The 24,295-nt window shown below is 65.4% G+C and overlaps 1 protein-coding gene across 2 annotated transcripts; it reads right to left on the bottom strand.

Annotated features, from left to right (window-relative positions):
• Nucleotides 1-1,684: 1,684 nt before the first annotated feature.
• ULK1 (unc-51 like autophagy activating kinase 1) lies at nucleotides 1,685-23,587 on the bottom strand. Of its 2 annotated transcripts, XM_043557270.1 has the most exons (28): nucleotides 23,244-23,587; nucleotides 22,780-22,872; nucleotides 22,655-22,696; nucleotides 14,651-14,683; nucleotides 14,278-14,314; nucleotides 13,401-13,574; nucleotides 13,237-13,310; nucleotides 12,926-13,027; nucleotides 11,948-12,006; nucleotides 11,782-11,864; nucleotides 11,565-11,615; nucleotides 11,226-11,314; nucleotides 10,390-10,543; nucleotides 9,543-9,603; nucleotides 9,318-9,407; nucleotides 8,643-8,765; nucleotides 7,759-7,907; nucleotides 7,549-7,635; nucleotides 6,961-7,229; nucleotides 6,259-6,452; nucleotides 5,855-5,964; nucleotides 5,624-5,767; nucleotides 5,054-5,247; nucleotides 4,799-4,971; nucleotides 4,578-4,696; nucleotides 4,132-4,289; nucleotides 3,308-3,443; nucleotides 1,685-3,226 (listed from the first exon to the last, which is right to left on the bottom strand). In XM_043557270.1, the coding sequence occupies exons 1-28, from the start codon at nucleotides 23,352-23,354 to the stop codon at nucleotides 3,171-3,173; spliced, it is 3,165 nt and encodes a 1,054-aa protein (XP_043413205.1). In that variant the 5' UTR covers nucleotides 23,355-23,587; the 3' UTR covers nucleotides 1,685-3,170. The 2 variants fall into 2 exon arrangements, with proteins under 2 accessions (XP_043413205.1, XP_043413206.1); XM_043557271.1 differs by lacking the exons at nucleotides 14,278-14,314; nucleotides 14,651-14,683; nucleotides 22,780-22,872; nucleotides 23,244-23,587 and having other exon boundaries at nucleotides 22,655-22,679.
• Between the last annotated feature and the right edge of the window lie 708 nt (nucleotides 23,588-24,295).

A 24,295-nucleotide genomic window follows, 5' to 3' on the forward strand; every position in this document is an offset into this window, starting at 1 on the left:
AGAGGCTGCAGGCTGTGCCTCCCTGCCACACGTGAGCCAAGGGCTCTCAGTGCTGGAACAGAGACCCAGACCAGGTGGAGGTCTGTCTCAGGGGCAGGCCCAAGCCCCCAGGCTGTGCCCCGTGCAGCCCCTGAGGAGCACCCCCGCCCGCCCCCAGCCAGGCCATCGGGTGGGAAGGATGGAGGCACCTGTTCCTTCCTTGAGCCTGCCCAAGGGTCCCGGTAGGAGCGAAGCAGGCAGAAGGTACGCACCGTGACAGGTCAGGTGAGAGGCTCCCTGCAATGCACTGTGTGGGGAGCAGACCACCATACCTGCTCCCTCCTCGGACCCCACCAGCTCTGGTGGCTAGCCTGAGCCTGGTCCTCCTGGCCAAGGGCCCCTGTGCATGTGCCCAGAACGTGCAGGGACACGTGAGGTCCTAGGACAGAAAGGAGCCAGTCCTTCCCGCAGAGTTGCTGCACCCCAGGACGAGCCCTCCTGGGCCCGCCCCTTACCACCAGGTTCTTGCACAGGGGATGTTTAGAGCAGTTTTAGCTATAACTGCTAAAACTTGGAGCTGGATAAAGTGATCCATCCAGACAACGGAGTAACATTCAGAGCTAGAAGGAAGTGAGCCATGAAGACGTGAAGAAACTTTAAACGTGCATTACTAAATGGAAGAAACCAGTCCGAAAAGGCTGCAGGCTATATGATTTCAACTCTAGGACATTCTAGAAAACTCAAAACTATGGCAGCAGTGAAATGACCCGGTTTGCTGGGGCTGGGGGGAGGGAATGGGCAGAACAGAGGGTCAGGGGGCAGTGAGGCTGCTCTGTGTGATGCCGTGATGGTGGATACACATCATCGTTCATCTGTCCGACCCACAGACGGACGGCAGCAAGTGGGCCCTAACGTGTACTATGGCCGCCCCAGGGAGATGGCGTGTGTCCTCGTAGGTCCACATGTCCCCCACCCACCCAAGGTGTGGACAATCAGAGAAACGGAGGGAGGGCTGGTGGGGAGCGTGGGCACTCTGAAGTCTAATTTAGCAACAAAATGCCATGACTGTCCTAATCCCCTGGGCGTTCCTTCCTGTTACTAACATACCAGGAGCCCCACAGAGCGGATGGCTCCCGCCAGCCCGCCCCCTTCCCCACCAGCACCGCGGGGTCTGCAGGGAGCCTCGGGGCCCGGGCCTCCAGGCCCCACCTTCTGCTGCCTCTGACACCACCTCCCCACAAGCTTTCATGTCTTATTGCGGTTAGCCTTTTCGGTAATGAGGTATTTTTAAGTCACAAGAACAGCTGTAGCTTTAAAAATGCAATCCTAAGAGCGGCCCATCGAGCACATGAAATGATGCCAAAGGTCACCAGCCGTAAAGGAAAAGCAACCAACCACAGCACGGCCGGAATCAGGGCGGAATCAGAGCGCTGGAGAGGGAGCAGTCCAGCGCTGGTTCCCCTCACAACCCGCACCCCCTCCCGGACCCCCTCAGGGACGAGGACAGGCGGCCCTGGTGCCCCGGGGGATGGACACAGCCTCAAACTCACATCTGCACACCTGAGCCCTGGGGGTCTGTGCCCCAGGCTAAGCCCAGCAGCCAGCACATGCAGGGCCAGACTCCTGTGCTACTGAAGGCCACCCGGAACACGGTGTGTGACACAACACTAGAGATGGTGACAAATCAACCGTCAGCCACACCCACTCAATTCCAAAGGTTTATTTCCTTAAATCGGTATTACACAATTTAATGCAAATGGGGGGGGGGGGGTCACACAAAACTCCTTTTAAAGTAGACCAAGAGTCGGGTGCTGTCTTGTAAAGAACAGGATCCGCTGGCAGCCCACGTGGGCACCCACGAGTCCCCTCCCGTGGCACCAGCGTCCCGGTGGCCCGGGTCTCAGCCGACCATAAAGCAATAAATACGAACACGTTCCGTGCAGCGAGGAACAAGTCGCGGGGCTGGTTCTAAGTCCAAGCACAGTGGCAATATTTCAAGTATTGCAAAGAAAGAAACACAAAGATGTCTGTGTCTTGATGTAAGACATTAAACCCCTCACCCAGGGTGCCTGGACTCCGGCAGGCTTCCTCTGCCCTCTCCAGGATATAGACGAGGGGGGCGAGGCAGGGCCGGGCAGGCCAGGAAGATCCCCGGGCTCCCCAGTGGCAGCCAGGACCCAGCCTGGGGTGGGGGTGGGGGAGCTCCACACACGACTTTGGCATCAAAACCCACCGTGAAAGCTGGATGGGAGACTTTGCACAAAACAGCCCCTGGTCAGGCGGGGCGGGGACGGCAGGGGCGGGGCAGGGCGGGGGAGGGGCCCACCGTGACAGACACCTCCTACCTCCACCCACTTGTGTGCCGGCAATACCAGGACCCGCCCATCCTGCCCCACTCTTCCAAAACAAACTACAAATTGTCTTCTTCTGTTAAAAAAAAAGAGCTGCAGAAAAATAAGACACATTTCAGGAGTAAAGTGGAATAGACTTCAACGTCTGTCCTGGGTTCAGAAAGCTTGGTGCTTCGTACTGTCTGTCCCTACAAGAACATTTAAATAAGAGGTCTGTGTCTCCCCGAGAGGTTCCCGGCAGCAGGCACAGCGCACACGCTCGCACACGCTCGCACGACTATGTATATATGTATATATGTATATAGGTATATACACACGCCCCGCAGCAACACGCGGGACTTGGCGGGCAGTCCTGCTCCAGGGCCGCCTGCATAAAGTGCTCCGTGATTCACAAAGCTGGGTGGGTGGTCTTGGGGAAGGAGGGGGACCAGGGGGCCGCACCTTTTCCTGGGTAGAGCGGTCTTGGGGCCTCTGCTCATCCTCCGCGCGGCGGCGGGCATCGGGGCCGCCCGGCGGTCCGGCCACACGCGCCCCCGCTGCCAGCGAGGCGGCCAAGGGAAGTCGTGACTGCTGGCCGGGAGAGTTCTGCTAACCTGCGAGGTGGGGGCCCCGGCCTGGACCGGGGTTGCCCGGGGCCTTCCCAGCACGCCGAAGCCCACCGCGGCAAAGCTCAGGACGCAGACGCGCAGCTCGAGGCCTGGCTCTGCGGGAGCCCCCGACCTTCTCCCAACGCCAGCGAGCAGCACCGAGGCCGCAGGCTTGTCCCTTCAAGCCCGGCCAGCTGGCCGCCCCCAAGCCTGTGGGATCGGCAGGAGATCCGGCCCCTCGGGCACCCCGCAGTCAGGCACAGATGCCGGTCAGCAGTGCGGACAGCCTCCGCTCGATGCACAGCTTGCCTGTGGCGAGGGAGACGCCGTCAGGGGACCCGGAGCTGCCCACCTCTCCCCGCCCCTCCGGGGCTGGCCTGCTGCACTCACACTTGGCAACGCTCTCCACGTCTGCCTGGTCGGCGAGGAGGTGCTGCAGCCCCTCCATGAGCAGCAGAGCCTTGTGGTAGCGCTGGACGCAGTCCTCCCGACGGTGGAACATCTCGTCCAGGGCGGCCGACTGCACCTGCTCCGGGGAAGCGGGGGGCTCAGCCCAGCTGCCCTGGCAGCCCCGCACCGGGCCCGGCGGTCCCCAGGACCGTCTGGCACACACATCGGGGGCATGCCATGAGGGCTGCTGGTGCCACTCGGAGGCCCAGACGGGCCCGCGTAGCCCTGCGCCACCAGCCGGCCAACACCGCCCCGAGTAGGCCGGCGCTGGCGGGCAGGGCGCCCCCTTGGCAGGCGTGCTCACTAGTGCCTGCGATGGCCTAACTCACCAGCGGTCACCGCTAGGGAGGGGGAGGCCGACTTCCCCAGACCTTTGTTCAGGCTGCGCACTTATGCTACACAAACGCGTTCTCGCAGGAACCGCCACCTCCTTGGAGCCCATTCTTTGGAGGCAGAAAGACCCCAAAGCCGCGGAAGCAGAGAAGGCCCAGGCTCCCGCGGCTGCCCCCAGCGGCTTCTCCCGGAGAACACTCACCCACCAAGAAGCTTGAGAACCAGGCCTCTGGCTTCACAGTTGGGGAAACGGAGTCACTCTCACAGAGGGGTGTGGCCAGGAATGCCCCCTGGGCTGCGGAGCCCCGGCACTGGGGCCAAAAGCCAGGCGGGCTCCCGGTGCCAGACCGGGCCCGGAGGGCACCAGCCCAGCACCGACTCATGCCCCACCCCGGCCCCCACGCTGCCGTCGCCCGCCCCACCCGCCCTACCGTCTGCACCGCGTGGCTGAAGATGAGCTTCTCGGCAGTGACGCTCTGGATGCGGTCCAGGAGCCGCTGCTTGTCCAAGAAGAAGCGTTGCAGGCGCAGGCTCAGGCCTTGGCAGGACACCACGCTGGCCTTGTACAGCTCATTGAGCTTCCGCACCACTGTGGGCAGGCGGGGGGACGGGCACCGCCACCGTCAGCTCAGGCCACCCCCGGGACTGCCGTCGTCCCACCTCCCCGCCCCTCCCTGGGACCACCCGCCCCCCGCCCCCGCTGCTCCCAGGTGACCCCCTCCCACCCACCTCCCCGCCCCTCCCTGGGACCAGCCCCCCACCCCCTGCTGCTCCCAGGTGACCCCCTCCCACCCATCTCCACCTGGCCTCTCCATCCAGGGATTTCCCCGGCCCTCCCGGACCCTCACATGCCCAGTCTCTGGCCTCCAGCACTGACCCTGCTTCACGGTGGACGACAGGCACAGCTTGCCGGCCCGGATCTGGTCGATGGCGGTCTGCAGGCCCGAGGACAGCAGCTCGGCCACCTTCAGGTAGAGCACCAGCTGTTCCGCGAAGCTGGAGGGCGGCACCCGCGTCAGGCGGCTCGGGCTCGGAGACCCCGGCCCCCAGGCCGCCTCCCCCGCTCCCCCAACCCCAGGCCCCGCCAGGCACACCCACCCCCACTCCCGGCTCAGCAGGCTGATCTGGTCGGCCACCACGCTCTCCTGCAGCTGGAAGTCGGGGCCCCCGGCCGCCTCGCCGGCGCTGCCCCGCAGGGCCGCGATCTCCAGGACGTGCTGGACGAAGACGAGAGTGAAGCGCAGGCCGTGCAGGATCTCGGTGTGCTCTTGCTGGGGGGAAGCGGGCAGCTAAGTGGGGGCTGCGACCCACCCCGGCCCCGCCGTCCGTGGGCCTGCCGCACGCGGGGCTCACCTCCATCAGCGTCTCCTCGGGGAGGTCGGGGGCCTCGAAGGTCACAGCCCCCTCCAGGTTGGCGGTGACGGGATCGGCAAAGCTGCGGCAGTGGCCGGGGGCCGGGACCTCCGGGGCCACCTCGCTGCAGGCTCCAGGAGCCAGGTGACGGGCAGAGGAGGAGCCGGCTGAACCCAGGGAGCCGGAGGAGCCCACTGTGGGGACAGGGCCCCAGCTGTGACACTCGCACATGCAGGACGCGCTCCCCACAACTCCCCGCCAGACCCCTCCCCAACCCCGACTGGGCGCCCCTCCCTCCGGCTGCTGGCCTCAGTTCACATTCGGCAACTCCGTCCACCCTGGCTCCTGCCCCTGCTGCAGGCGGGTCCCCCCCAGTCCAGGAGCCAGAGCTGGGGGCATCTGTGTGGCCCGGGGTTCGCGCACCCAGAGCACCGCAGAGGCGGGTGCTGTGGGCATTATCCCTGCCCCTCGTGTGAGGATGTCAGAGCCTCAGGCTTCCCGACCAGTCCTGACCCATCCGCGTGGACCACTCACCCCCTGCAGCCTGGAGGCTCACCACGCAGTCCTCACCTGAGAACACCCTGGCACGGGGGCCCTGGGGCGGTGTGGTCCCACTGGGGGGCGAGCCCACGGTAAACACCACGGGAGATGGGCTGCTGGCGCCCCCAGCACGGGCTCCGGGGTGCAGGGTCCCTCCGAGACCAGCAGAGGGCGCTGCAAGAGAGAAGACGCGCTCGGGGGGGCCCCCGCTGCCGGCGCCCTGCCTCCACCCCCACCGCGGGGCAGCCCCCGCCCACCCACCGATCTCCATAGGCTTCTCCTGCAGGCTGTCCGTGCTCCCCGAGTCAGGGACCTGGGTCCCGAACGCAGCCTTAAGGAGCAGATCGGTGAGGCGCCCGGTACTGAGGGACCTGCGGGGTGAGCAGCGGGGATGAGCCGGCCTGTGGGTCCTTGCCCAGCCAGGGCCTGAGCGCAGCCTGCCGCATCCAGACCTCACGCAGTACTGGTTGCACGTATGCTGGCCCTGCGGTCTTCCACCCACCCTGGAGCAGGCAGCGTCCCCCACCGGACGGACGCGCAGAGTGAGACTCAGAAAGGGTCACAGGGGAAGAGGTGCAGAGCAGGCCGCTCCCCACACACAGGCCTACTCGGGCCTCTCCTCCCTCCCCAGAGAGAACGCGACGGCAGGAGTCCCTCCCGCACACCTGCCAAAGGGGCTCTTGGTGTCCTCGGGGGGCCGCAAGCCAGGGCCCAGCTGCTGCCCCTGGAACGGTCCGGCCTCTGACAGATCGGGCAGCGTCCGGTTCCGAGGCGGTGTCATGACTACGCCCTGCCGGGCCAGGAGCGTCAGCAGGTTCTGGGAGCTGGGGGTCTTGGGGAAGTCGAAGGCAGGCACAGCCTAGGAGGCGCAGACAGGGTGCAGAGAAGGGCCGCCGTGAAGGCATCAGTGGCCCAGAACCCACGCGGCCCCCACCCCCGGGTCTGCACCGCAGACACAAGACCGGCACGTGCGGGAGGAAGCGCAATACCCTCTACGCACGTGCACGCGCACGTCCCTAGGACCGCCCCCTCCTGTGGCCGCGCCTCCACGCACGCGCACGCCCCTAGGACCGCCGCGGCCGTGCCTACAGGGCCTGGCTGCACCTCACAGAGGAGGGAACTAGGCAAGGGCTGAGGAGAGTAGTTTGCCCAGAGCAGTCCTGGAGCACGTGTGGCACCTTTCACATTTCTGGGCCCAAAGCTCCCCGTTCCCAGGCCCCGTCCCCTGGGAGCCCTGCCAGGCAGGGCACTGACGGCCTGTGCAGGTGCACGGGAAGAGGTCCTCAGTACAGAGCCACCCTCTGAGGTCTTCCCGGGACCGGCCCCTCCCCGCCTCCCTGTCCCCACCGAGCTCCCGGCCCCATTACCTTGGTGGGGGAGCCCAGGATGGGGGGCAAGGGGTTCCGCTGCAGGAAGTCAGGCAGCTTGGGCGAGCCTCGCAGGGGCCGGCAGGACTGCAGCACATGGGACGGCTGCGGGGGGCTGGACTGGGGGTGGCCAAACGCGGCCCCCAGCGGGTCCGTGGGGGGCTTGGGCAACTTAGGGCGGACAACGTGCAGGTCAGACAGGTTGGGAGCGCTGTGCAGGCGGCAGCCCAGCCCGGCAGCGTGGGGAGAGTGCTCGGGCACAGAGGAGCCTGGGACAGGACAGGACAAGACCCGGTCACTGCCATGTGGGGGCCACCCAGCCGGGCACACGCCACCACCAAGCAGAAGCGTGTACGTGAGGCCCTCAATCTTAACTATCCCCTCCACCCTCACCGCTCCGACGGTGCACAAGGCAGACCGTGTGGTGGGCGCAGAGACTGAATCCCCGAGTGCACCTGTACGGTCTCCAGGCTTGAGCTTGAGATGGTGAAAACCGTCTGGCGGGGCTCCCGCCTTCCCCTAACTGTAAGAAGGGAGGCAGCCCTCGCCGGCTCCGCCCTCCTGCCCCGGGGCCAGGGCCGCACCTACCTGGACGAGGGGATCTCCCGCCCCGCATCTCGGGTGCCTGTGGGGAGGGCGCCCCGCTCCAGCCCGGCCGCTCGGGGATGATTCCAGCTTGAGGAGAGAGGGATCACCAGGGTCACGCCCTGACAGACAGCCAGTCTCCCCACCGCCCCCCCAGCCCGGGGAGGTGCCCAGGCCCGCTTCAGGATCCTCCGCCAGGGCGCCCAGGTTCACCTTGTGGAGATGGTGTGTAGGGCCGGCCCCCGCCCAGGGAAAGCTTTCTGGCCAGGGCAGCTCCGTGCTCGGCGTGGGACGGGGGTGACGGACTGGCCCGGGCAAAGCCCAGGGGGCTGGTGCTGCCCGACCTGCGGATGGCAGAGGACCTGGGGGCACGAGCAGGCATGAAGTGAGGCCCCAGCCACGTGCAGCGAGGGTCACGGCCAGGCCAGATGGCTCGTCCTCCTCCACTCAAATAACGGGCCTCACCAGGAGCCTTCGGGAGGACTGGACCCCTCACCCTCCTGCCTACAGCGATAACTAGGGAGTAGGGACCCCGTGTTTCCTGGGGGCATCCTCACGCCTGAGGTCACAGTCCCTGCCAGGACGACACTGGCCCACAGGGCCTTCTGGGAATTACAAAAGAAAGGCCTTCTCCTGTTGTGCTCACTGGAGTTAGTGAGAAATCAATATCGGGTCTTGTAGGGGCACCTGGGTGGCTCAGTCGGTTGAGTAACCAACTCTCGATTTCGGCTCAGGCCATGATCCCAGGGCCGTGAGACCGAGCCCCAAGTCGGGCTCTGCACTGAGCAGATACTGGGATTCTCACTCTCTCTCCCTCTGGTCCTCTCTCCTGCTCACCCACGGGCTCCATCTCGGTCTTTCTAAGACAAAACACGATAGTGATGTCTGCCAGAAAGCTGTCCTAATAAATGTAGGATCTCTGCATGTCCACAATGTAAATTGTGATGGTGAGAGTCACACAGTGCACAGCCTGCACACCTGTGCATGTGAGACAACCCTGTAGTGGGATCCTTACTATAGCGCTGTAGGGCATGCCTTGCCGCTAGGGGGAGCCCCTGTAATCACAGAGGTGGGTGGTGAGGGGTGACTAGACTCACCGTGCGGTCTGGTACTGGGTGGGTGACTGCAGATTCTGCTCAATGCGCTGGTAATTATGCACCTGCGTGGGCACTGGGATGGGGACAGACACACCGCACCTGCTGCTGAACACGCCAGCTCGGCTGTGGTAGGGAGAAGCAGGGGGGCGGTCAAGGGAGACAGTGCACCGGGTTGAACCCCAGGCTCAAACATCCTGGGGCAGAGGCCACCCGGGCCACCTGCTTCCCCACCTCTGCATGTGCCCAGCACTGCCACCATTCAGGCAGCAGGAACTGTTCACACCCCACCCCATGCACACTGTGCCCAAGGGGCTTCTGGATGGGACCAGCCACTGGGACATGTGGAAAAAGGCCAGGCAAAGGACAGTGAGGCTGGGCCTGCTCCCGACCTGGGCTCTAGGAACCCGAGCGCACCCAGCCCTGCAGGATGGGGACGGGGTGGTGGCCACACTGGTCCCTAGCAGTCCCCACAGCTCCCCGCTCCCGGGTCTACATCCCTCCGACCACAGCCCCGTCCCGTGGGCCACCACCCATGAGAAGCCCAGTGTCCTCGAGGCCCGAACTGAGACAGGACCTCCAGACTCAAGTGCTATCTACAAAGCCAGACCTGGGCTGGAGGCCCTAACCCTGCCTCTGGGTCACTCCCAACACTGTACCACCCCAGCCTCTGCTCACCCGGAGGGGCTTGGAGAGCTGCTGCAGGGTGGGGAAGGAGAAGGGGTCCGGCCACGGCTCTCCGGGCCAGCCGAGGCCACCAGTGAGCTCCTGGTGGGGACAGAGCACATAGGCGGGACACACCTCAGGCCGACTGGACCCAGGCAGGGCAGAAGAACAACCGGCCGGAGCCAGCTCGTCCGTGTCCCAAAACGGTTAGGGGGCAGCACAGGGCAGGGGGCTTACCCACTACACATCAGGCTGTCCGGTGGGGGCTTGACTCCAGCCACCTCGGCCACCAGGTCACCTGAGGGTGGGAGACGGGGCAGGCTGGGCATCAGGACAAGTGTGCATTCCACCCCCCTGGGCCACCTCACCCACCCCGGCTCCCGGGTGACCCCACACTCAATTCCAGGGAGTGGCTGGAGGCTCCAGGAAGGGCGGCTTCGTGAGGCAAAGTGGGGAGGAAGCCGTGCTCCCAGGTCCCCCTGTGATGTGCACCGGGGACTCCCTCTACCTGACTGGACCTCGGGGCTCTCGAGGGAGACCCTGGGTGCTCTGTGCATACCCCAGCCTTCAGCCAAGCCCAGGCCGGTCACCTCCGGCTCCCAGTCCGGGCCTAAGCCCTCCTCTGGCACCCTGGGTCCCGCATCTGCCGCATCAACCTCTCCAACGGTCCTCCTCGCCTTGCCCAACGTGGGCCCGTTGTCTGACTGACCCAAGTCATGAGATGGCCAAGGGCAGCAAAAGGAAGTGTCAACGTCCAGGGGCACGAGAGGACACCGGGACCCCCGGAGCGGGCTTAGGGAGGGGCCAGGCCTGTCCCAGAGGCCTGAGCCCTGCCTGTGCTCAGAACTGCGCTGGCAGCTCCCTCCTGCGAGCAGGTGCTCTGCATGGCGGGTGGGGGGGAGGGCAGGGCCTGAGCACAGGACTCGGTCCGCACCACCCACTGGTGACCGGCAGGACTTGGCTTGGACTCTCGCCTGGCTGACGCAGTACAGCTCCCAGAACCCACCCTGAGGGCCCACAGGCAGAGAAAGCGTCACGAGCACACGCACGCAAGCTCACAATGAAGCAAACCCTGGCCCCCGACCTGGAAACTGAGCCGGGACCATGACAAAGTCATCTGTGTCACAGGACGAGTCCTTGCTGCTGCCGCCGGAGCCCCGGGAGCCGTGCAGGAAGCCAGCAGCGTCGGCCGGGGACGTCAGTGTCCTCTGTAGCGGCTGCTGCATGTCCCCGAGGGACTGGGGGGTCAGAGGGGAGGCCACTGAGACCCGGCCCCAGGGCCCGGGTGGAAAAGGGGCTGCTGGGCGCCGGGGAAGGGGACGATCCGCTCTCCTCCCCAGGGGGCACCCCTTCTCCCATCGGTTTCTGAAACGCTGTGCCCCCAGCTGGCACGGAGCTCCTGGGGAGACCCCTGTTTCAGTGACACACAGCCCTGCCCCCGCTCCTCCACGGGCCCGCAAAGGCTTGAAAGGGAGGCCGTGCGTGCTCACTATCATAAAGCGTCGAACGTCTGCCTCCGGCACGGCCCTGGCCCCCCAGCTCTGCGCACCCTCGCAGACCTCGCCCCGCCCCCGTGCCGAGGTGCCGGGGACTCCCTGGCGGTCCCCAGGACTCAAGGCCTCCCTGCCCCCGTTCCCGTGAGCGCACACCAGCACTCACGGAGGCCCTGAAGAACACGGACCCACACCTAGCGGGTCAGCCTCTGGGACGCGAGGGCTGGGCGGGGGGAGCGGCTAAAAGGGGTTTTTGCCAGCTTCTCACGCTTCGGCGTTTCATCATCAGAACGTGTCTGGCACACCTTGTGTGAGCGGATCAGACAAAACCACAGAAATAACGGCAAGCGTCCCGGCGCCGTTCTGACCCCGGTGGGACATCCACACGCCCCAAACCCCAGGGTCGGGCCCCCCGCGGCTGACTCACCGGGGGGGAGGCCAGGTGCGAGGTGGAGCTGCTGCTGGAGCTGCTGCCGGACCCGGAGCTCGGGTACGAGGGCACGGGCACGGGAGGGGCTGGCGAGGGCACAGGTCAGCGCGCGGGCACCGTCCCCACCCCTCCCTCCCCAGTCCGCCAAGGCCCGCCCAGCGGCAGCAGGTGCACAGCTACCAGCGCACTGAGCGGAACCCGCCGTCGCCCACCCAGAGGACCCGGGCACCGGCAAGGGCAGCCCCAGCTCCTATCCCTCTAAACCTGCCGCACGGAGTCAGCTGTGCGCGAGCCCCCCCACGGCCTTGGGGGCCCCCAGGCCCTCGGGGGACTCACACTTCTTCACAGTGGCACTGGCGTCGAGGAAAGGATGATGGAAGAACTCGTCTGCAGGAAGGAGGGTGGGTGAGTGAGGCGTCTGAGAGCCCTGGCCCGCCCGGGGCTTTCCCGCAGCAAAACCGCGCTTTTCACGGCCCCGTGTTGCCGGGACAGGGACCGTGGGCATCCAGGAGCCCAGGGTGGGGGGCACGCGGCCAGGAGGGCCCTCGCTCACCGAAGTCCATGCGGTCCTTATGATTGCGCTGCAGCAGGGCCAGCAGTAGCTGCCTCAACGGGGCGGACGTCTCCCGGGGGATGCTGCAGCAGGGCCGGGAGACAGCATGATGTGGCTGCCCACCTGGGGCGGGGGGGGGGGGGAGGGTGGAGGCAAGGGCACTTACGTGGGCACCAGGGTCTTGCTCCTCTCGTAGAAGAGGCGAAGGTCCTGGGGGCTGCTGGCCTGGGGGGGAGGGCAGCATGAGCATCTAGGCCCCCTGGGAGGTCCCCCGGCCAGAGTCGGGGCCCTGGTCCAAACACCACACGCCCTCCAGGCTTCCTGGGACGGGCTCCCCTCCTCCCCCATCCAGGCCGTGGACCACCGGGACCGCACAGGGAGTGTCAGGCGGGCCAGAAGCGAGGCGGCCAGGCCCCTGGTATGACTGGAGGTTTGCTTCTTGAAATTAACTACTCCGTGAGCCCCACCCTGGAAAGGACCCCAGAATAAGCCTTCCCCTCCCCACGGGCACTGTGTCCCATGGGGAGCGGCTGGCTGGCACGTATGTGGTCGTCTGTTTGCCCACTGCACACCACTGTGGTGCCAGGCACTGAGCCCAGGACGAGCGTGCAGCCGAGAGCAAGAGAGCACCCCACCTTCCCGGGGCTGATGGCGAGGGACAGGGAGGGGTGCGGGGAGCCAGCGGGCCAGCCTGGGTCACCAGGCACTCAAAGAAGGCTGAGGGGCAAGCTGGCAACAGCGAGAGCTGCCTGGTCAGGCCGTGAAATCCCTGCGGGATCTGCAGCCCGGCCTGGTGGGCTCAGAGCCCTGAGCGCGCCCTCTGGAATCCCACCGCCGAGCAGGCTGCCGCTTACCAAACGCGGCGCCCAGCGCCCCGGGGCCTGACGCCAACGCAGTGCATCACGCCAGCACTGGCCCGGGCAGGGGGGCAGGGCACAAGACTTGGCCCAGACACACACGTGGGCACACGGACCACTCCGGAGCCCGCACGCTCCAGCCGCGGCCCTGACGTGACCGTGGCTGCGCTGCACTCTCGTGGGGGAAGGCTGCAGGGCAGTAGCCCTTGGCGGCCCAGCGGGGACCCAGAGGGGAACGTCAGGGTGCAAATCAGCAGCCGGCCCGGCCTGACCTGAGGCTCGCTCACCTGGAAGGGCGCCTTCCCCGTCAGGCACTGGTACACGATGGTGCCGATGCTCCACAGGTCGGCCTTCCCGTCGTAGTGCTGCGACATGATGACTTCGGGGGCCTGTGGGGTCAACGGTCCAGGTCGGCGCCGGGGGCAAGAAGAGACGTGGCGCCTGGTGACCGGACTGTGTGCCCCGACTGCCACGGGGGTGGTGGGAAAGTGTGGCACAGCCGCTCAGGCCGCCACCCGAGGGGAGGCCACGGCCACGGGAGGGAGCCCAGCCCCGCAGGGGCAGCAGGGGCAGCAGGGGCTGGCGGCGGCCCACCTACCATGTACATGGGAGAGCCGCAGAGCGTGGCCGCCATCATGTTGCTCTGCAGGTACCGGGCGAAACCGAAGTCGGCTGCAGGGGAGGAGGGGCGCGTGAGCAGGGCGGCCGAAGCTCTCGGGCTCCCCGCGCGGCGCCCCGGGCCCCCGCCAGCCCCGGCCTCACCGATCTTGACGCGGATGTTGTTGGGGTTGGCGCGGCGCCCGCCGGGGTTAGACAGCAGGATGTTCTGGGGTTTCAGGTCGCGGTGGATGATGCCCTTGCTGTGGAGCAGGCGCATGGCGCCCGCGATCTGCTGCAGGAAGAGCCTGATGGTGTCCTCGCTCAGCGTCCGCATGGCTGCAGGGAGAAGGGGGCGCGGCTCACCCAGGTGCCCAGGGGGAGGGGCTGCCCCCCACCCCCCCAGCACAACGCGCCCCTCCGGGCCCTCCAGGGCGATCCGCAGTGCCTCCTGCAGCACCCCCGTGACTCACCCGGGGTGGGTCGGGCTCACCGCCTCCAGGGGGCCGGCATCTTCTCCCCATTGACCGCCCAGCCCCTCGGGGTCTCGGTGCCACCGCCCCACCCGCCACCAGGTGCTGCTGTCCTAATGCCCTTTCTCAGTTACCACTTGAGCCCCAGGGCCTGCCCTCTGGGGTGAGGACGTGGGTGACGGCCTACCGCCCTGGGTGGGAAGCCAGGCCTTGCTGGGGGCCCTGCAGCCCAGCTGGCCGAGCGCTTCGGGGACCCTGTAGGGCCGGGGGGGGGGGGGAGGGGGTCGTCGGGAGGCAACGCCTCCCCACAAACCACTTAGGGCCCCGTTCAAGAGGAGCTCTTCCAGACCGAATCTGTCCTTCGAGGCTGTTCCCGACGGCTCCGACCCCGTCTGTGCCCCCAGCGGGGGCCCACCGCCCCTTCTGTCTTCCCCGGCGAGTGCCCCGGGGACCAGGGGACCCGCCACCTCCATCGAGCCCGGGGACCTCGCTCACGTCAGGCCACCTCGCAGGCGAGGCCGGGGTGAGACGGGGCACGCGGCCCTCCCGGCCACGGGGCGTCCGCTCACCGTGTAGATAGTCTGCCAGGTCCCCGCCGTTACAGTACTGCAACAGACCAGTGGCACAGCCCGGTCAGCGGTCAGCGGCCCAGCCGGACCCTCCCCCCGCCCCGCCCGTCCTCCCCACCACCCTACACCCGCTCCCGTGCTGCTGGCCTCCTTGCTGGGCCAGGCGGCCCTCACGATCCATACTGAAGAGGTCAGCGGAGGCGTTTTACCGCCCCTCAGGCACCTGCCAGGGCCGCCAGGGCTCCTGACGTAGTGGCCCTAAGCCTAAGCCCACAGACGTGCAAGCAGCTTCTAACCCCCAGGTGACGAGGTACAGGAGCCAGCAGGGTCCAGCCTCCCCGCCCTCACAGCCGGGCCTGCGGGAGGAACTCACCTCCATGACCAGGTAAACGGAATTGGCCATTTCCTGCAGGACACAGAAGAGGCGATGACAAGTGGAGGGGAGCACTCTCCACCCGGCCCCCCCCCACCAGTCCCCCAGGAAGCTCGCCTCGGCCTCAGTGAGCCCCAGACGCCCGGCACCTAGGCCCTCAACACCAGCTGGGCTACACGCGAGAGGCCAGCGAGCACGGGCACAGCTGGCCTGGCGGGCCTCAGGGCTGCGGGGTTTCGATTCTGAGGTCATTGCACGTGGGCTTGAATGACAGCAGTGGCAGCCAATCAGAGCACTCCATGTGCCAAGTCGGGGCAGGAGGCTGGGGTCCAGGGAGAGGTGGGGGTGGGTGGGGCGGCAGGGGGACAACCTTCAACTGCCCAGGTCACTGTCAACATCAGGGTCAGGCCCAGCCCTGAGGTTTCAACAGGGCTCAGCTTGACGCCCTACCCAGCCAGTGAAGCACCCAGGTCCCCAGGAAGGACACAGCCAGGGTGCGAGGGCCTCGACCCACAAACCTCAGAAGCCACTCCCGATTCCAGCATCAGAGACGCCAACACATGAGGTCGGCGCCAGCCCACTGAGCCCAGCACAGGCCGGCCTCCGGCTCAGCTCTCAGCCACCCGTGGCCTCGGGTGCTGCTGCCATCCTCAGCAGGGTCCACCCCCACGAGACCGAGGAGCCCAAGGCCCAGGCCAGCGCAGACGGCCCCCACCACCGACCCCAACAGCCGGCACCCACGGGGCCCCGTGCCACCAGCAGAGGCTTCGTCCGCAGGCAGGACACCTCCACCTGGATGCAGCCACTGACATCCCCAAGTCACAGCCAAGTAACGAGGCCCCAGAAGCCAGGTCAGCCAAGCAGGCAGGCTCTTAACCTCTCTGCTGTCCCCAGACAGCCGTCCCCAGCTCTCCCCCAGGCCAGAGCTCTGCCAGCCAGCAGCAAGGCCCCCAGACCTCGGTGCCGGCACACCACTGGGCCTGGGGAGCCACAGCATAAACCCCTTCTCTGCTCCACACACAACCCCAACTTCCCACCCCCGCACTGTGCAGGGAGGCAAGTCTGTGACCCGGCAGAAGTCCTCCAAGCATTGTGGGGGGAGGCCTGAAGGGGTGCCGGGGAAGGGGCAGGGAAATGGCTCCAAGGACATTTCTAGTGGCCTCTGGGCGGGGGGGGGGGGGGGAGCACCTGACAACGATCCAGAGGCCTGACCTCCAGCAGTGGCCCACCACCCCCCACCCCTGCTCAGGTCCCAGGGATGCCCCCCACCCACGCTCGGTGGGACAATGGTCTCCTGGCTCAGCCCCCCTGTGGCCGGGTCGGGGCCTGTGCACAGACTCAAGGTGGGCACGGAGCAGAGGCACAAGCTGCCGTCCTGGGTGACACCCCATGTTGAGGTCAGTACCCCCCAAACGAGAAGCCCCCGCAGAGCTGCAACGGAGGGCTGTGTGTCCAGGGCAAGGACAACCCTGGGGGGCGGCTGGGTAGCAGGGCTGTACCCGCAGAGTGAGACCAACACTGAAGCCCCTCGGGACCTGTTCCAAGCACGCCCCACCCCTCGCTCCCAGGCCTGTCACTGGGAGGGCGGGGCTCTCCCCACAGACAGGCAGGTCCTTCCAAGCCAGCTGCAGGGGAGAGATAACCCCGGGCAACTACAGGGAGTCTCAGGCACACACAGGGGCGGGGCGGGACACGGAGACCAGGACGGAGGCAGCCAGGTGGGCAGGGACTGGCGGCCAGGAGGGGTGGGAAGCTTCCAGGCACAGGACCCTGCAGAGGGCTGAGGGAGGGGCTAGATGGCATCACTCAGGCCACCTGCTCCCTGCCTGCCATCACCCTGACCGTAGCCACCTCCGCTGCCTGCCGGGCGTGCTCCAGTTACTACTGACCAGTGAACTCCGGGGACACTGTGAACACTCTGGTCTTGAGTAGCCCAGAGAAGCCAAGTGCCCTGCCCCGGGCCACACAGCAGAGCTGAGACTCAGGCCCAAGCCCCTTCAGCTCTCAGAACAGCCCCAAACTCACCCACCGACCAAGGACAGGCAGGGCCAAAGTGCCAGGCAATACAGAGACACAGCATCGGTTCCCCCCGGGTGTCCCCAGGGAGTGACCCACCAGGACCGGCAGGAATGCCAGGGCTATGTGGGAGCAGTAGGTGTAGACCCCTGGCCAGCCCACCTCCCCTCTCCAAATCTGGGAGTGCCCCAGAACCCGCAACTACCTCCCCTGGAAAGAAGGTCCCCTCAGCAGAAGTCACAACGAGTCCACCCGGTGCCTGAGACCCTAGGACACCAGCACAGGGCAAGCGTCCAACTGTGATGGCAGGGGCCCTCCCTCCAAAGACCCTACCCCCCGGGCCCTGGGTCCCCTGGCCGCTGCCCACCCCAGGCATGCCCCATCCCCACGGGTCACAGCTTGTCACCTCCCCGGAGGCCTCTTTTCCCGAGACCACTCTGAAGCCTTCCTGGGGCTCACGGAGCCTCAGGGAACAAGTCAGGGAGCGGCAGGCCAGAGTGAGGCCTAGGTTCCTCCTCCCCTCTGATCTTTGTCCCTCTGCCCTTGGCCGGGAGTCAGCCTCATCCCCAGCGGGCCCTCCCAGGCAGGGGGCACAGAGGGCCGGCGGGGAGAGAGCACAGTGGGGCTGGGGCCCAGGGCGGGGCACCAACCCAACCTCACCGTGGGACATTCAGGCTCGGGTGACCCAGGAGAGCCACATCGGAGTCTCCCAACACCCTGGGACAGATGACAGCTTCAGACCAGCCCCTTCCTGCTGGAATCTGTCCCCTCACCTGGGAGGTGGGCCCTCAGAGGCCTGTGACACCCTAACCGCACGGGCTGGTGCAGGCTGGGCCACTTCCCCGGCGAGGCCCGGAAACACGCCCAGGCCTGGAAGCTTGTTCTCAGCCTGCCTCTGGGCCAACACCAAGCCAGGTCCCAGGAGAGCCCGGCGGCACGGTCGCTGGCCCTGACAGGGACCAGGAGATGGTGCAGCCAGCAGGCTTCCCGGCCCCCGGGTGGGGCGCTTCTGCAGACAGGCTCCGTGCCCAGGCCCCCGTCCAGGCCAGTCACTGCTGGGGGCCCGTCGGCGGGCCGGGAGGGGTCAGCGCCGCCTCAGTGGCCACAGCCGGCCTGCCCCTGTCCACCCAGCACAACCCAAACGGGCCTCGAGTCCCACTGCTGCTGGCCTCCACACAGGCTAAGTTTGGCTTTCCCCAGCTCCCTGGGGGTGAACAGAGACCACCTAGGCTCCAGGCACCAAGCCACCTCCTTGGGGTCAGTCTAGACTCGGGCCCCACACTTGAAAAGACTGGGAGCGCTGCCCGCGGCTCCAGATGACTGCCGCATCCCAGAGAGAGCTCACCTCTGGGGAGGCAGGTGCGAATTACTGGCGTGTTCTCATCTTCAGGTTGGTTCTGGGAGACCCATTATCCCGTTGATACAGAAATATAAACGTGGGGCCCCGGGGCCAGGGGGAAGGGCTCCATAGGTTAAGGGTCCAACTTCAGCTCAGGTCTTGAGCCGGTTCGTGAGTTCAAGCCCCACACCAGGCTCTCTGTCAGCACGGAGCGTACTTTAGATCCTCTCTCCCCCTTTCTCACTGCCCCTCCCCTGCTCATTCTCTCTCTCCCCCCCACCAAAAAAAAAACCTAAGCTTGAAAAAAAAGAAAAGAAAGAAACATAAACGTGGCCAAGGCACGGGCCCGCCAGACCCCATGTCCACACCGGGTGCCCTCACTGCTCCGCGGCCAGCTGCTGCCCTAGGCCAAGGAAGGTCCCGCCCACCTCACAGCCCACCCGAGGGAAGGAAACAGGACACACAGGGGTCCCGCAACCCTGCCCCACGTGGCTGGGGTGGGCAGGGCTGAGCAGGACACGGAGTCCTGACTACCTCTCTGTGCAGTCCCAAAAAAGGGGGCGAGGGTCCCCAGGCTGAGGTGCGAGGGAGACGAAACAGAGCCCTCTCCCACCCCTGCCAGGGTCCCACAGGCCCTGGAGCCAAGCCAGGCGTCCTGAGCAGCCTGGCACGGGCATCCAGGCACGTAGGAGGCCACCCCGCCATGGGGCGCTAAGGTGCTTTGCTTAATAGGATCCCAACTCCCTGCCTGGGCTGGGCCGGGTGGGTGGGCCGGCGCTGACCTAGTTACCTCCTCAGGGGCCAGCCGTCCCCGCTCAGGAAGGTGGTCAAAGCCCGGGGGAGCCAGAACAGAGCCGCCCCCGGGGTTCTGCCAGACAGCGACCAGAAGGGAAGGATGCCCAGCCCCCCCTCCTTCCTCGGGGGAGCCTCCCCGGCTGCCCATTGTGTGCGGGCAGCTCCCTGGAGGCACCTGCCCCCCCTCCCTTCCTCCCAGCGCTGGGACCGCCCCCCCACTCGGAAATGCCGGGGGACACTCAGGGCAGGGGGGCGTGAGCCGGCCCGATCCCCGGAGAACAGTGAACACACACCGCTGGGGGCCACCAAGCCCTGGCCGCGGCACACCCAGTGAGCCCACGGACACGCCACGCGTGTGCCAGCAGCAGCTGTGCTCCAGGGCACCGACCGGGCGGCTGGCCGTGGGATCCAGCGCAGGCACCAGGGCCCCAGCGGCCAGCGTGGCGCTGAGAGCACACAGGCAGAGAGGGGTCCCTGCGAATGGCAGGGCCACGGTACCCACAGCAGGGAGAAGCTCGGGGGCCGGGTCCCTGGGGCCAGCACACTCTATCTCTTACCTCACCTAGGAGTCCCGCCCAATGCTGCATAAAGCATAATAATCTGAGTTTCCTACTGCCCAGGATGTATTATGCTTCACAATTTTAAGTTAAAAAAAAAAATCGGTAAAACAGCAATGACACAAGTTTGCAAGCATTTCCAGAACTGCCCAGACCCTCAGGCCTACTCACAGGCCCTAACCTTGGGGGCTGATGCCAAGGGGCACCCACAAGGCCCGCACCCTGCCCCAGGGGCCCTGGAGCCTCTCAGAGAGCAGACGGCAAGGCTGAGGACTGGCAGTGTCCTGAAAGGCACTAAAGTAAAGCAGGACAGAGGTGCCTACCGGCCACACGTCAGCAGGAGGTGGGACGGCTGTCCGCAGCTGGGTGGCCTGGGTGAGTGAGTCACGTCCAGCTGTGGGAACCAGCCGCCTTGGGAGGGCAAGGCCTGTAGCCATCAGCCCTCCTCCTGGGGCATGCTTGGCAGGGCTGGTCCCGGCGGGTGGCACAGTCCTATATCCTGACTCCTGCAACGGCCACCCTCCCCGGGCAAGAGCACGTCCAGATACCATAGATCACTCAGGTGCGGCCTCAATGGAAGGCCCCAGGCGCCGGGCTGCAGCTGCCTCTGCATGGTCAGCGGTGTCTCAGAACAGAGTACAGTCCAAAGCTCCCTCCCCCCCACCCCACCCACATCAGCCTGACAAATGTCCCTATTCCATAAGGACCACAAACAAAACTACAACCTGAGAGAATGTAATCAATCACAAAGGGCTTTCCTTAATATATAAAGAGCTCCTACAAATCAATATTTATATAGCACCTGTTATACAGCAGCCACAGATCTAGGCACCTGACGTAAATTGACCCAGGTTCTCATCACAACCACTCTAGGACGCAGGTGTACGGTTATGTCCCATTTTACAGGTAACACTGAGACGCCAAGAGGCTGACGAGCCTGCCCAAGCTAAGTCACACAAAGTACATCGAGGAGCTGGGCTCAGGGAAGGCAATATGGCTGGGGGCCGGCCGGTCGTTAAGCACAGTGCCATCCAACCTCAGTGATTAAAGGCCAACAGGGATCACGCGTAGGACAGGTGGTTTTCCTAATACACACGTCGGGCTGCTGAGCCTCACGCACGACAAGTGAACACACAAGGACATGTCATTTTCCACCAGGATGCAAGTCTGATAACCACCCCCCTGGCAAGGATGTGGGGAGACCGGCCCTTCTGAATGCAGCACCGTGTCCAGGCCCACCTCTGGGGACCGCAATCTGACAACTGTCCCAAACCAGAAGCACGTGTCCCCCCTTACCCAGGACTCCTGTCCAGGAACCCATGCTACAGATACACACGTGGCCGGAAGTGAGGGCAAGGCCAGTCTCTCCCACACTGCTGACGTGTCAGAATCCCGGAAAAACTACCCGTGCCCTCAGCTGGGGTTGGGCAAAGTCAGCCCTGCAATGTGGGGCGATCGTACCAATGTGACCGCAAGGAACACCCACGGACACAACTGGAACAGCAAGTGTGCACACAGATGCGAGCACAACGCCATCGTCTCTAACACAGCAAGAGATGGATGCCCAGAGGGGTTAAGATACTTGCCAAGGACCCACAGCTAGTTTAAGGGGCAGAGCCAGGACTGAAGTAGGTCATCCAGCTTCAGCGTGTGAGCTTAGGGTCAGTAACCTCGCAGGAGTTCAGGGGGAAGTTTCTTGGGAGAAGGGTGTAATTCTCACACACATTGGGACACTGTGGAGTGACAAAGATCCTTCCCTGAGATACCCACAGACCGTGGACGCTGTGGTGGCACAGGGGCTTGTAAGAACGTGTTTCTGTCCCTGGAGAGATCCAGAAACAACCAGTATGGGCGGGGGGGGGGGGTGCCTCCGGGGTAAGATGGGGGTCAACAGGGAAAGGGGTTACCTTTTTCCAAGTCCGCTTAATAATCTTTTTTTTTTAGCTAAGTTATCTATTACCTAGTTTTAAAAGCCCATTTTTTCTCGGGTCCCATGTGTCTCAGTGGAGTCCATGGACTCAGAGGGCCAGCCCACACCCCGGGGGTGAGGGCAGAGGCCAGGCCCCGGGGGGTGGGGGGGCCACACGGGCCTCCGAGCGAGCGCCTCCTCCAAGCAGGGGAGCTGACTCACTGCCAGCAAGAGAGGAAGCGTTGCCCACAAGCAGGTGTGCGGTGCGGCCGGGATGGGGAAGGAAGGAGGGCGGGGGCTCCAGGAGGGGGAGGACAGGGAAAGGTGTGAGGCGGAGAAGGCAGGGGGGCCGCTCTCCTGGCCCCAGGACACAGTGTCTCTGTGCCCAGTGCCCGGCTTCCAGGTACTTGCTGTCACACTGGACCCGTGCCCTGCCCGTCACCTCACATCACGCCACAGCCCCCAAGGCCACGGCCCAGCTCTGAAGGGGGAGGGGGAGAGCAGGGGAGGAGGGAGGAGGCCACCAAAACACAGACAGCCGGGCTGGGAACTTCCCCTCAGCCAGGGGCTGGTCCCGTGGCCTCCGTAAACAGGTTTCAAAATCATTAGTCAGCACTTTGGCCCGCAGATCTGCGGCCTCAGGTTCCCCGTCCCCAAACTGGGTGTCCAGGGTCCTGGACGCTCGCCGAAGCGGGGCCCCACCTCGGGCCCTGGGGACCTGGGGGCGGTGAGGAAACCCGGCTGAGGCCTCCTGAGCCCGCTGGGCCTGACCGCCTCCCAGCCGCTGCTGCTCGGGCCTGGGCTGTCTGGCCCCAACTGCCAGCAAGAAGGAATCTCCCTCGGCCCCTCCCCTCCCCCAGCCTGACGCAGGAAGAGACTGGCCAATGCCCTGCCGCTGGAGCAATGTCAACAAACAACCAGCCGGCCCAGACAGGTGGGCCAGGCCGGCAGGACTGCCCTGCCCCGGGCCTGCCTACGCCGAGGACAGGACCCATGGTCAGGGCCACAGGGCCAGACAGCCCCTGAGGGCTGTGCAGTAGCTAGCCAGACCTCGGACAGTCAGAGTAACTCCAACGGGGGTGCTCCCTGGTGCCTGTGGCAGTCAGGCAGCCGGGGGCGGTGGGGCCCTCCCAACGTGCCCTGAGAAGCCCGGGCTCAGAACTGGGCCGAGAATGGAGAATCAAGTCTCCAGAGTCCTGGGCAGGCCAGACAGAGATGTATACACACAGGTGCTCAGCTCCTTCTCCCGACATGAGACACCGGACTAGAACCTTCCACCACTGACCAGGGTCTCCAGCACTTGGCTGGTCTAGGACCAGGCTGTGCCCAGGCCAGCCTGGGAGGGTAGCGTACCCCCTCCCCACCGAGAATGCAGCCTGGAGCCTTACCTGGAAGTCATACAAAGCCACGATGTTTTCATGTTTCAATTCCTAGGACAGAAACCCAAGTTTCTTATGACCAAGGCAGGCTCACCCAGCACCCTCTTCCCCTATCACTTCCAACACCCGCTCACCTTGAGGATCTTGATTTCCTTCCCCAGCAGTGTCTGGGACTTGGCCAGATTCTTCTTGTTGATGCACTTGACTGCGACCTCCAGGTCGTGCTTCTGAAAACCAAGCGTAAAGGTTCCTCAGGGGCCAGGAATCCCAGAACCGTAGAAGGCCACCCCCAGGCCAGGTAAGCACCTGGGGGGATTCCGGTGCCGCTGGCGAGGCCCCTGGTGTGGGATCGGAATGAGGTGTCCGGGAGATGTAAGGGCGAGGGAGCCCCGGATGTGGAGATGGGGATGAAGGGCCCGTGGAGTGGGGTGGGCATAAGAATCCGCGGGTCTGGGGCGGGGCCCGGGGGGCCCGGGGCGTGGGGCGGGGACAAGAGCGTCGCGGGGTGTGGGGCGGGGACGGGGGTCCCAGGTGTGCGGCGGGGAGGAGGGGTCTCCCCGCCGCCGGGCCTCGGACCGGGCCCGCCGGTGCCCCTCACCTCCCGGTGGCGCCCCTTGAAGACCACAGCGAAGGCGCCGTGCCCTATCAGGTCCTTGCGCGAGAACTCGAACTTGCCCACGGCCTCCAGGCCGCCGCGGCCGGGCTCCATGGCGCGGGCGGGCGGCTCAGGCGGCGGCGCGGGCCGGGGGCGGCGGGCGGGGGGCGCGCCCCATCGGGCAGGCCGGGCCCGCCTCCAGCCCCGCAGGCCGCTCGGGGGGGCGCTCGCAGCCCGGGCCGCTGATGAGGATCCCTCCCCGGCTCCGACTCGGGCTCGGATTCGGGGTCCGGCTCGGACTCCGGCGGGGAAACAAAAGAGCCGCGGCCGCCGGGCCTCTGAGCCTGAGACGCCGGCGCAGGCGCAGTGCGCTCCGAGAGGCGGAACACGGGGCGGGGCCTGGCGGGGCGGCCGCGCTCAGTGGGCTGCGGGACTGGGGGCGGGGCGGCGCCTTGTGGGGGCGGGGCCTGGCGGGGAGGCCGCGCTCAGTGGACGGTGGGGCGGGGCGGGACCTGGCGGGGGCGGGGCTTGAGCGGGCCCGGGGCGGAGCCAGCACTGGACTCGCCCCTTGGGGGGCTGCAGGGGGAACTTGGAAGGGGAAGGGAGACCGTGCCCTACGTCCCTCGCCGGCTGCCTCCTGTCTGCACAGGCACATTAATAGCTGGACGTGCCATGTGTAGCCCCCAGGGCTAGGGGCTGCATTGAATAAATTCTTAGAGGGTCACCTGGCCGTTTCAGTCTGTAGAGCACGTGACTCTTGCTCTCAGGGTCATGAGTTCAAGCACCATGTTGGGCATAGAGCTTGAAAAATAATAAAAATGAAATAAAATTAGTAAAAAAGAAAGAAAAGACAAATTCTTAGAGAAGGGCTGCTTTACAGGTGATGCATTTTAAATCATATTGTTTCATAACACATTGTCTGCCAAATGGAACCAAGACACAGGAAATCGGAGGGAAAGGTTAGATAAATCATTTCATGGGGATAATACACAGCAGATTCTCAGACACAGCGCTAAATATACGTGTACTTAGGTGTAAAGTGCTCCAAAGTTTAT

This window comes from Prionailurus bengalensis, chromosome D3, assembly GCF_016509475.1.
Source record: "Prionailurus bengalensis isolate Pbe53 chromosome D3, Fcat_Pben_1.1_paternal_pri, whole genome shotgun sequence".
Lineage (NCBI taxonomy): Eukaryota > Metazoa > Chordata > Mammalia > Carnivora > Felidae > Prionailurus > Prionailurus bengalensis.